The sequence below is a fragment of the Poromitra crassiceps genome (assembly GCF_964638095.1).
Source record: "Poromitra crassiceps genome assembly, chromosome: 11".
Classification (NCBI taxonomy): domain Eukaryota; kingdom Metazoa; phylum Chordata; class Actinopteri; order Beryciformes; family Melamphaidae; genus Poromitra; species Poromitra crassiceps.
The window spans coordinates 53,693,391-53,706,679 of NC_139643.1; the positions used below are offsets into that span (position 1 = coordinate 53,693,391).

General features: G+C 43.7%; 1 protein-coding gene across 1 annotated transcript in view; it reads left to right on the plus strand.

Moving 5' to 3' along the window:
• Positions 1-13,289, plus strand: part of arhgef2a (Rho guanine nucleotide exchange factor (GEF) 2a) — a 134,784-nt gene that overhangs the window by 6,607 nt on the left and 114,888 nt on the right. The window contains exons 2-3 of the mRNA XM_083646542.1: positions 276-438; positions 10,586-10,653. Of these exons, the coding sequence (XP_083502668.1) occupies positions 276-438; positions 10,586-10,653 (231 nt within the window). The remainder of the gene's footprint in view (positions 1-275; positions 439-10,585; positions 10,654-13,289) is intronic.

Genomic DNA, 13,289 nt, shown 5'->3' on the forward strand with positions numbered 1-13,289 from the left:
GTACCTGTGACTGGGAGGTGTCACATAGTTCTCTGAGGGGAGGCTCAGTCTACCACACTTGGAAAACCCCTGTTCTAGATAACCCTGATTGGTTGCTTTGGAATTTTTAATGAGGCAGGTCATTTTAAGGTTTTAAGAAGATACTTTATTTTATTTCATTTTTGTGTGGGGAAAAGGGGTCTTTACATTATTTTGTGTAACAAATTACTGCCACATAATATGCTATATCTCTGAGATTTTGATGCAAGTAATTTTGCTTTCTGCTTCTTTTCCAGAATAAAGAGAAAGAGCGCATGAGGGAGCGTGAGAGGGAGGCGAGGGAGAGAGAGGCTCGTTACAGTAACGGCCACCTCTTCACCTCCCTGAGCGTGTCTGGAACCACCCTGTGTTCAGCCTGCACCAAGAGCATCACTGCCAAGGAGGCCATTAGCTGCCCCAGTGAGTCACATCTACTGTACTACACAAAGATAGACTTTGACTATGGCGGTAGTCCCTGTCACCTGGAATTAAAATGGGGGTCGCCTGATTGTTTTCTTTTTAAAACTACCGAAGAGGGCCTACCAACACAAGAGTCGCAGGTTCGTGCCCCTGTGTTACCTCTGGCTTGATCGGGTGTCCATACAGGCACGTTTGGCTGTTTCTGTGGGTGGGAAGCCGGAATGAGCGTGTGTCCTGGTCGCTGCACTGGTGCCTCCTATGGTCGGTCGGGGTGCCTGTTCAGGGCAGAAGGGAACTGGTGGGAATAGCGTGATCCTCCCACGCGCTATGTCCTAGCAGTGAAGCTTCCCCTGTCAGGTGAAAAGAAGCGGCTGGCTACTGCCCATGTCTCGGAGGAAGCATGGAGCCAGTTTCGGCTCTCCCCAGATTGGCAAAAAAAATCTGGGGGAAAAATAATAATAATAATTCCAATCAATCAATCAATCAATCAATCCATCAATCATTTATTTTCACTCTAGACCACAATTGTGGTGTGGAGTACATTACATGAAACATAAACAATATTGTTGTGCATGGTAAACAGCTCACAGCAGGGATACAAAGCATAATATGTAAACACAAATGTATACATATACGTAGAGCTTAAAGCTTAAAGGACGGCTTTTCCGTGGGGAATATGAATATATATTAAATCTCACGCCCCTAAGGTTTTCAAATCCGTTGAAATTTTTGAAATTGGTTGTTTACAGCCTGAGATATCAACAGAAATCCACTCTGTGTGGGGGGGAGGTGCGTGTGCGGGGACTCGAAATCCTACATTTCCCACAATGCACTGGGCTCGCGTGGCCTTCGTTTCCATGCCCACCCCTCAGGCATTTGGCTGATATCAAACTCCAGTAGGTGGCGGTAATGCACATATATGTTTGCCAACCGCCATAAAACTCAAAGAAGAAGAAGAAGAAGGCTTCGACAATAAAACATATAGAGAAGAAGAAAAAATCGAAAATAAAATTGCCTCCAAATTGCACCAAATTTAAACCGAAGTATATATGTCGGGAGATGTCTTCATAAAAAAAATTCATGCATTTTAAGGCATTTTCGTAGGAGTTACGCGCATCTGATGTTGTAACTATTTTATGTAAAAATGTGTAAAAACGGGTACATTGCTCAGCGTTGATTTCGTTACTTCAACGCACCTACTACTAGATGTAAAATTTGACGAGCTTTCCAATGCCGCCAGTCACGTGTCTGTCCGTGCTTCCGTTCCCGAGAAAATCGTCTCTTTGCAAGGAGCTATGGAAAGCTAACCTAGCTACAGCAGGCTAGGTGGTGGAAAAAGATGGCTGCCTTTTGGTTTTGTTCAAGACCTCTGAAGGGGCGTGGAGGACCTCTAGAGGCGGGACCATGGCTCACAACAATTGTAGTTCATAGGTCCTCGACTTCCGCAAGGCTGGACTTGTCGCTCTGACGCGTTTTGCGTCAGAGCGACATGGAAATAATGTGAGAGATGCTTGATATCTCTGGCTGTAAACGTCCAATTTCAAAAATTTCAATGGATTCGAAAACCTTAGGGGCGTGAGATTTAATATATATTCATATTCCCCACGGTAAAGCCGTCCTTTAAGAGAAAACAAAACAAGACAAAAAGGAAACAATTTTTTGAAAAGAGGTAATGCAGAAATCAAAAAGGCACCAAGTTTATATAGTAACTTTTGATTGCATGTTTGGAATACCAGTAGGCTATACTGGCCTGATGACAGGCAGTAGGATACGTCCAATGCAAAAAATGCAAGGTGCTCTTCAAACACGACTCCAAGAAGACCTCTTCCCTCAGTCGCCATACCTGTGTGTGTGTGACACACACACGCTAACGCACACACACGCACACACGCACGCACGCACGCACGCGCGTGCACACACACACACACACACGCAGAGGGGGAGAGAGAGCGAGTGTGTATATGTTTGTAGCTTCATTTGGGAGCGGATCAGAATCCAACTGTGCTGTGCGATCTCACCGACCTGTCTCTCCACGCGCGCATCCAAGCTGATCACTGCTGCATGGGTTTTCAGGATCCACACGCAGATAGCCTAATTAAACAGACCACGACCCGCCATAATAGACACGTTTCCTGGGCACTTCCGGTTTGCTTCCGGACTCGGCCGCGAGATGTATTTCTCTTCTGGTGTTTGTGAATACAAAGAAGCGTAACGTACTAGCGTAGTAGCCATAGCGACTGCCGGAAAAATGCAAACTTGGGATCATTCTCCGAGTCTCCTGTCTAACGAAAGAGTGTCTATCCCACACCTGTTGACAGTGGACACATGGGAAGATAATATGTGTAAATGGCCGAACGTAACTACAGGCAGGATTATAGCGTATTTTGAGGAATCAATGGAGGTGGACGGCAACGCGATGAACAATCTCAAAAGCTCCGAAGCGTCAGCCAGACTAACGTTAGGTAAGGTTGCAGTCCTCTCCTCTGTCACAGTCAGTCAGACTAACGTTAGGCTACAGTCCTCTCCTCTGTCACAGTTAGTCAGACTAACGTTAGGTTACAGTCCTCTCCTCTCTCACAGTCAGTCAGACTAACGTTAGGTTACATTCCTCTCCTCTGTCACAGTCAGCCAGACTAACGTTAGGTGTCTCTCCATTCAAAAACAGCACAGTTTGCCTTGATCACTGCAAAACATGACATGCCGTGTGTAGCCTCCACACAATGGGGCTACACACGGTAAATCATGGTAAATACGCAGCACAATACCCGCCGTGGTAAACAGAAGAATACTGGGATATTAACTTTAAGGCGACTCACTTCTAGACTTGAATGAAATTGTATTCACTTACTATCTGCTCCGTGGATTACCATTTTACAATTTCGGAGCCGAAATTGTAACATAGCAACGTTGGTCCACAAACGTTGCTATTTTACAATTGTTTTGGAGATCGGGTTGGGATTACAACTAGTTTGCCGAGTCGCACCTGGTAATCCAGAAATGGCGTTACCTTTGTCTACTTGTAGATCATCAAGAAACTTTAAATTAATAACGTTAGATGTGTTTAACAGAGCTGTATATCGGGTCTAGCAGCTGATCAGCAGCTCAGACAGCCTCAAACACGAGGTGATTGACAGCTCTATAATTCGCAAAATATTAGTGGATGGAAACGTGCATTGTTTCACATTTTATTTTGCCGACTTTCTGAAAATTCGATTAAAAGTTGCAATACTGTACATTTGGATGGAAACCCAGTCACACAATCTAGTTGCTGCAACTTGAGATGGTATTGGATATGCATCATGTGTGATGATGCTCAAAACACTGTCGATCCAACCACTCGTTCAGGCGTTTCTGTGTATTGTGACAGCCACACACTGCACAATGTGTTCCAGAATAACCCATTGTTAATAACGTCTGCTAACGTTAGTGTAGCTGATGTTAGCGATCGTTGTAAAAAAGTTCGGATATTTCGGCTGCTGCCTTCTGATGTGCTCGCTAGGGATGCAACGGTATGAGTTTTTGACGGTATGATAACCTTGGACAAAAATACCACGGTTTCACGGTATCGCGGTATCGCGGACCTTTATGTGTAAAAAATGCCAATGAACAAAATTTATTTTATTTTTAACAGTTTGCTGAATTGTGGACTGAGAAAAAATGTTAATGTAACCTCCAACTGTAATTACAGTTAACTGGCAAGTAGCTATGTGTTAATATAGTTTGTTATTATACTATGTTAATATAGTACTGTTCTTACTTATAAATGTAAACGATTTAATCTAATTAATTTGATGTGAAACTAAAACATCATAATAATATCAAATACACGCTTCTCTTTTGTAATGGGTGAACACTGGACACAATTATTGTTTCCTCACACACACACACACAGCCTCTGTCCCTGTTTCTGTCTCTCTCTCTCTCTCACTCACACACACAAAGTTTGTGCATACTTTTCCACTGACAGGTTGGAGGAGTCTTTCGTCATTCTCTAATGTTACTTCTCTTCAGTGCAATACGTTATGATAATGACCTGCTGTACAGCGCCGTTCGCTCAGTCAACTAACGTTAACTTTAGTGGAGAAAGATAGCTGGTGTTAGCTAGCTAATTAGCCATGTTAGCTGCCTCAGTAGGTAACGTTAGCATAGAGAGAGCATTTATCTGACGTTTGTTAGCTACTCCTCAAACCTGCGGGTAGAAATAGTTTATGTCCAATGCGATGTATGTTGAAGCAAGACAACGTTTTAATGTAGCTTGAATTTGACAAATAACGACGGGTCGTGCTCACGCAGATCTAAGCCCTGGCCATCCTAGGCTCAACGCGAGACTCATCAGTCATTCTGATGAGTCTCGCGTTGAGGCTATGGCCATCTGTGATTTTACAATAGCCGAAATATTCCCATACAGCCGACGTCGTCTTTTTAGATGGGGGGAAAGTTCAGGGGGGTCCTTCCTTGCGTTCTCCTGCTTTATCACACACACGGTTGTAAACACAGTCAAGGGCAGCTCCTCACTACTGTGCGTCTAGGTAGGCATGCAGCAAGGGGGAGTGGCCGTGTAAGCTGCACTCTGCAAGCAACCGGCACGTTGTTTTGGGGAAACAGCTGATACCGTGGAGAAGGTATGACGGCAAATCTTAGTGGTTTTGATACCGTGACTTTTTCAAACCGGGGTATACCTTCAAATCGGAAACCGCTGCATCCCTAGTGCTCGCTGCTGTGGACGCAATGTGGACTTAGGAAGCCGGGGACACGAAAGGCTGCTATGGCGCCGCCCTAGGCCAGCGCTGGGAAACGTGTCTATAGAAATGGGACCAGCGCAGCCATACAGTTTCCAAGTTTCTACAGTGAAATCATCAGGAATAGGCTACGGGATTTTTTTTTAGTGATCGATTTAGGGAAAATTATTAGCGCCTCCGCCGCCCGTGAGAGTAACATGCCTCTCTGATAATGAACTCTGATAATTTGTTATTGTAGATCATGATCAGTCAATAGATTGGTTGTGAGGATGCATGAAGTGCTGGCTGTGTGACGCAGGGAGCATTACGCACAGGTGAGATGTTACAGTAATTTCTCAGCAGCTAAGATTGTCATTAAGCTGTAGGAGCACAAACAGGCATATGTCTTTTAGATATATCACAAACTTCTATAGTGGCTGCACTATCCGTCATGTGGTTTAAAACAGGTTGCAGCAACAAATGTTGTTCCTTGACAATTTGGCAGCGCTCTGAAAGACACAATGGTCTCTATCGTTGCAACGGCCTAAAAACTGCGCTTAGTGCCAGGCTTAGTGCCAGGCTTAGTGCCAGGCTTAGTGCCAGGCACAGCGCAGATTAGTGGGCGTGGACCAGCGCACTCGATATTTTGGTGTCGGCGGTACATGCGGCCTTAAGCATTATAACCACGCCCCTTTTAAGTGTAAAATTATGCACAACCTGCTCATTGGTGAACTGCAGTTACTCAATAACATTCTTCATTTCAAAGCTCCAATCCACTCGATCCATGTCCGGATTTTGGCTGCATGCTGTCATCTCTTCATGCCAATTTGGATATCTCAGCACATCACAGATCATAGCCTGAATAAAACAATTCAACCTACAGCCAGGCAAATACAGATCTGTTCAGCAGGGCTGATGCGGTCTCCCTGTAGCCTACAATATAGAACGTTAACTATCGGTGACATTCCTGATATGCATCCAATTCCATGATCGTTATGTTGTAAACATAACTTTCACAATAGTGAACAAGCACCCCCACTCGGCTCATTCAGGGCAGGTAGTTTTATAACTTTTAGATGACCTGCTGCACAGGCTAAATGATGCACATAAATATAGCCTACATTATGTAAAGTCATTGCATAAATGTGGTTTTATTGTAAAAGTAGGCTACATGTGAAGTAAGCCGAGTCTTATTGGAGCGGAGTCCGCTCAGCGGACATCACGCTATCACTCATCTATATTAAATTACATTACATTACGTCATTTAGCAGACGCTTTTGTCCAAAGCGACTTACAATATCACAATTTGTTAACAATACAGAAAACCACTATGCAACACAATCAATGACAGCTAAGATATTTTGATAGAATAGCACCATGTAGGAAGTAGTTTGAGAAGGAATAAGTAACATGTGTTAGTTCAAGAAGGGCCCAGGTGTAGCCTGAAAAGGTGAGTTTTTAGTCTCCGCCGAAAGATTGGCAGTGATTCGGCCGCTCTGACCGAAGGGGGGAGCTCATTCCACCATTGAGGGGCCAGGGACGAGAAGAGTCGCGATCGGGACGAGCGACTTTTGAGCCCACGTAGCGGTGGAGGAGCGAGGTGATCTGGACGGGTGGAAGAGCGGAGGGAGCGATGAGAAGTTTGGAACTTGACCATGGACTGCAGATACGAAGGGGCTGACATGTGGACTGCCCTGTAGGGCAGTACCAGTGTCTTGAATTTGATGCGAGCCGAGATGGGAAGCCAGTGAAGGTCACGGAAGAGGGGAGTGACATGAGAGAATTTTGGTTGGTTGAACACCAAACGGATGAGCTGAAGCGGTCGGATGGCTGCAGCAGGAAGCCCAGCCAGAAGAACATTGCAGTAGTCCAGGCGAGAGATGATAAGTGCCTGGACCAGGAGTTGTGTTGCTTCCCTTGTGAGAAACGGACGGATTTTGCGGATGTTGTACAGGGAGAACCTACAGGAGCGAGCAGTTGCTGCGATGTAGGCTGAGTTGGACAGCTGATTGTCAAGGATCACTCCAAGGTTCTTAGCTGTTTGAGAGGGAAACACAGTAGTGTTGCCGATGGAAAGGTCGGTGAGGGGACAGTCTTTCCCGCGGAGGAAGAGTAGCTCCGTCTTACCAAGACACATAGGTAGAAGAGTAGGTAGTTAGTAAAAAAGAAGTAACACAAAGCCCTATTCTCTGGCTTACCCTCGATCGACTCCCGCAGATAGACTCCCTAGTCTTTGTGCCCAGAGGCTGTCGCTAGAGCTGTCGCTCTAGAGTGACTGTGCCAAGAAGTACTGAGCTGGGAGGGGGCTAGGCCACACCCTGGCAAATTATCTTACCACTTCACAGCTGAACACAGAAATGAACCAGCTTGAAGTCCTCAGTATCAATCACTGACTAATTACCCAGTATAGGAGAGAATGGCACCAAAATTAGTCTACTCACCAAAAACACAGCAACTAGAATCCAGCAGAGACCAAGCTGACAAAGTTATACACACAGTGAGGTCCTTTCTTGAAGACAAGTTTGTGAGACTGGAGTGTAAGCACCTTGCTCACAGGTTATATGCTTGGGGGCTAGGCCACACCCTGGCAAATTATCTTACCACTTCACAGCTGAACACAGAAATGAACCAGCTTGAAGTCCTCAGTATCAATCACTAATTACCCAGTATTAGTGGGGCTCAAAAAATGCACTTTCAATGTAAAATAGGTCGCTTCCGGAAAGAAGCGCCAAAATTTGCACAAATACTCCTTGTGGATTGTTATTTTGATAAAAGTAACTGGCCACGCAGAAATCTCGATCTTTCCAAGATGGCCGCCATTTCCCGCCCCAAAAACACTATTTTGGGGGCAACTTTGGGTAGAATTGTACAATACGAATGATCTTGTTATCAAACCATACATTTATGACCACAGAGAAGCCATATTTGTTCCATGTAAATTTCTAAATGGCTGCCATTTCAAAGATGGCTGCCATTTCAGCTATTTTTACCATTAGCGGGGCTCAAAACAGCACCTTTAGGTCGCTTCCGGAAAGAAGCGCCAAAATTGGCACAAATACTCCTTGTGTACTGTTATTTTGATAAAAGTAATTGGCCACGCAGAAATCTTATTTTTTTCCAAGATGGCCGCCATTTCCAGCCTGAAAACACTATTTTGGGGGCAACTTTGGGTAGAATTGTCCAATATGAATCTTGTTATCAAACCATACATTTATGACCACAGAGAAGCCAGATTTATTCCATGAAAATTTCAAAATGGCTGCCATTTTAAAGATGGCTGCCATTTCTGCTATTTTTACCATAGGGATTTCACTGTCCAGGGCGATTTTGATGATTCTGGTGTCAAATGACAGGTTTTTAACTATGGAAATTTCAAAATTATACATCAGAAATCATTTGTATATCTCCTTTTACCATTTACTCTAAAATACTAAATCTCTAAAATACTGTTGTTTATGCATATTTTCACATTACTTTGAAAATATATGCAGAGTAAATTGCAAAAGGAGATATACAAATCATTTCTGATGTATAATTTTGAAATTTCCATAGTTAAAAACCTGTCATTTGACACCAGAATCATCAAAATCGCCCTGGACAGTGAAATCCTATGGTAAAAATAGCAGAAATGGCAGCCATCTTTAAAATGGCAGCCATTTTGAAATTTTCATGGAATAAATCTGGCTTCTCTGTGGTCATAAATGTATGGTTTGATAACAAGATCATTCATATTGGAAAATTCTACCCAAAGTTGCCCCCAAAATAGTGTTTTCAGGCTGGAAATGGCGGGCATCTTTGAAAAAAATAAAATTTCTGCGTGGCCAGTTACTTTTATCAAAATAACAGTCCACAAGGAGTATTTGTGCCAATTTTGGCGCTTCTTTCCGGAAGCGACCTATAGGTGCTGTTTTGAGCCCCACTATATAGGAGAGAATGGCAGCAAAATTAGTCTACTCACCAAAAACAAAAACACAACATCTATATCACGTTAACTTTGCGAGGGATATATATACCACCTGGATTACATATATGTTTCACATAGGGTTGTGTTTTCATTTTTTTTTTGTCCAATATTGAAATGTTCCAAAATTGCATCTTGTGTTAACATACATATTATTTATATCTATTTAGGCTGATTTGGTTGCTATTTATTGTCTAAATGTATTAGCCTCAATGCATGCTGGGAGATGTCACGTGTGGCTTTGGTAGGGGGAGAGCACAGGTAGGATGATGCAACAGCCTCTGAATGACAGGGGCTCAAAACTACGGTATAACAACTTTTTTTCATCAGTCATTGTGCCTGTCTGCACGAGAGAGAGGGAGTGAGAGAGAGAGAGGGGGGGGGGGGAGTGAGATGGCAGAGGAGAGCTCCGCGCAATTACGCACAGTAGCCTAATATAACCGGTGCACTGAATAAGGCCTGGTTTTGAAAAGTGCTAAATTAACGCCAGGGGGGAAGATATCGTTAGGCCGGTATTTAAGGCCGAAACACCCATTCTGGCCTATTCTGGCACTGCGCCACGCCTCTTCGGCGTAAAGCGCATTTTGGGGCCTAAAACCATGTTGTTATCTTCCCGAAGCAGGCGCAAGGCGCGTTTTTTTTGCATTTAACGCCAGTTTTTGCGCCTATGGCCAGTGGCAAGATAGGGCCCAATAGGCCTATAAGCTACAATGTAATGTGCTTTTCCTTCCAGCCTGTTCTAACTGGAGTGCATTTCCATATTATATCGTACAGTGCGTTTCCATATTAGATAATAATGTTGGATAATAACGGATGTCGGATCATAAATTAGACCTCCGTGTCATCAGGCCATTATAGCCTAGCAGTGCAGTGCCATGCAGCCTACTGGAATTATTGAATGATCAAAAACATTATGTTCAATCATGAGAGAGAGAGAGGAGGGAAGGAGGAGTGAAAGAGAAAGAAGAGAAAACCAGCGGAGACATTTGCCGTTTTGTAGGGTATTCAGTCTTAGATTGAATGATAAGTGACTCTTGCGCTGCTGTCAGTGGCTCAGAGCGCATTATTTTCGGACTAACAAGCCGTCGGATTAGTGAGATTTCCGTTGTCGGGTTAATGAGCTGTCGGACTAATGAGATGTCTGTCCAATGCATCATTTTTCGGACTCGTGAGGTGTTGGACTCGTGAGGTGTCGGACTAGCGCCATGGCACCGAGATGTGCCAGGCTGCCATCAGGGCACCTGGGTGGATTTAAAGGTCTTTTTCAGAGGTAAAAAGAAAGGCATTAAGTTCAGCGCCGCTGGGGCGGGCTTCAGCAATATGTGAGAATCCTCATTCTCACTCGTAAACCCTGGGTTGTAGGACAACCCTAATGTTTTATCTTATTAGGTAGCATTGTCATACTGGTAGATATAATGAACTGATCCCCTCTTTATGTCTCATACATGTTTCCTTTTCTTTTTCCCAGCATGCAATGTTACCATCCACAACCGTTGCCGAGACACTTTGCCAAACTGTGCCAAAATGAAACAGCGGGTAAGTAACCTCCACGACTCCAACCCTTATCACATGTCATTATTAGCATGTTCTGGACTTCTTCATTGTTGTATTATTTCTCAGTAAATTGTGATAGTGTATGGTAATTAGAAGAGGTTTGTTCCAAAATTGCATATCCAGCATTTGAAAAAAGTAGCACATAGTACTCTTACAATCAGTAATAGCATTAATAGCATAACATTAAATAAATGATGGTACTTTAAATAAATAGAGTAGCTAACTTTTATTTATTTATTTATGTATTTATTTATGTATTTATTCATCATCATCATCACTTTATTGTTAGACGCAAGGTCCATTAAAAAACACACAATACATATAAAAACAGGTAACAACACAATAAGAGCACTTAACAATTCTACAGTAAGGCACTGTACCAGTGTTTCCAGATGGAAGACATGTATCTCGTGTCACTGAGATAGGGTTGAGAGAGCAACATAATGAGCATATTCTGAGACATATTCAGACGACAGATAAACCTATACATCAGGTTTCTCAACAGGGCATGAAAGGTGTTCACTCCTGCTCCACAAAACATTTCACTGGCGCTGCTACACCTTGGCTTCCTAAGAAGGATCCTCAGGCAGTCATTATAAGCAACCTGGAGCTTTTGAATGCTAGCCTGCTTAAACTTGACCCACAGGGGGTCAGTATACAGAGGAGTACAGTAGGCTCTAAACAGGTTTACCTTTACATCATCTGAGCAAAAATAAAACTTCTTCCTCAGCATGTTAGCTTGAGCATACAGTACACGCCTCTGTCTGTACATGTCATCATCATCACTTTTTTTATCAGTTTTATAATATGACCCAAATATTTAGTTGGACAGCAAACTGCCAGCACCTGCCCAGACAGATAAAAAGAAGGAAAGGAGAGATCCTTATCATCTCTTGTTCTGCAGATCATAGTAACACTGTCCATCGAGCCTGCTGTCTGGGTCGGAGTTGTATGGTGCCATGCGTGCCCCACCCCCCTCAACTGCAAACCCCTCCTCCGTGGGAGTGTCTCTGGTGGCTCTCTGCTCTGAATCTTCCGCTGCACGTTTCAAAGTGCGCTGGCTGCACCCAGCCTATTTTCACAGCGCTCCGCCGTTTTTGTCACCGGCTCCCAGCGCTTCCAGCTGAGAATAATTTATCTTTTTAGAAAGACGCTGGTGTCGGGTGCTCCTTTTCTGGCAACTAATCATGTGGAGGGGCTATCGCAACAGACAGAAAGGCTCAATTGTGGGAGCAGATTGGCTGCTGTTCACAGGCACAGCTAACGTTACAGCATGCATCGGTTTCCGTGTGCCCACGGCTTCTTCTCTGTTTTTTTCCTCACCTTTCTCTAATCTGGAGAGCACTGTCGCCACCTAATGGGTCCGTAAAATAGCTTATACACCTTCAACATCCCCCATATTTTTACAGGAGATGCATCAGGCTTTGATCCACGCCCCACCGTCAAAAAACGCAATTGACGACTTTAGTTGTCATTGGCACTCTACGTTACTATTTGAATTGACGACTTTAGTCGTCATTGGCACTCAATGAGTTAACATATACAAATAGTGTAGTAGCCGTACTGTACCACACTGCAGCTGCTACCATCACGTATGACTAATGTGCAATAGTATGTTTAATTAGGTATATGCTATTTGCACCTAACAGAATGTTATTATGTTTAAGGTATGTTCATGCCATTTGCACATATGTGCAGTGAATACGCCACTGTCTGTGGCATGTCTTACTGCTTTATTGCTTGTTGCCTCTTGTTTTTATTTTTTATTTTTTATTTTTTGCACTATGTTGTAACGGGGTCTACAGCACAATAATTTCACACGTGATACTTGTACTACGGAGTGACAATAAAAATCTTGAATCTTGAATCTTGAATCCCCCTTAACACTTTCAGTGCCACGGCCCTTGGGCAAAAGGTTGCTTGCTGTGCCACATAGGCCGCAATGCATTTTAAAATAGTCATATAATTTCTTTAATAATTACTATGTAAACACTGAACACGCACAAATAACGATGAGACTCTCTTCTATCACCTGCAAAAAAAAGTTTATTGATTCCATTTTCCGTTCTTTAGTTATGAGCCGGAGAAGATAGCTTGATTGAACGAAAAACAGAGCTTTTTTTCTACGAGCTGAGATAATGAGCCTTTTGTGAAATTAAACATTTCAAGCACATCACTGACTCTGAAGCTAATTTTCTGATGTAGTCACACCTCAAAAATAATTTCCTTCAATAAAACAGTGAAGGCAAGGGAATTTTGTTTGGAAGAATAATATTTTTAGCTGAAACCAGCAGCGCTGGCGCCTGCATGCGCTGCTGGTTGCAGCTTCTTGCTGATCTTTTGCTGCTGGTGGGCATCGGATATTCTGGCTTGCGTTTGCCAACCCTGTCCTGCTGTCTGGGTCTGTGTTGTGTACTTGGCTCTGCGTGCCCACCTCCCCCCCCCCTCCTCCCCCCCCCCCGTTGTGGGAGGAGTGTCTCTCTGCTCTGCTGTTTTCTCTGCCTGTGCTCAGCACTGAAAAAGTCCGCTAGATCCTGCTTTTTTACAGCCGCGTGTACCAGCTCCCATGCTTCGAGTTGAGAATAATAACAAATCCACGGCTGATCATGTGTTGCAGC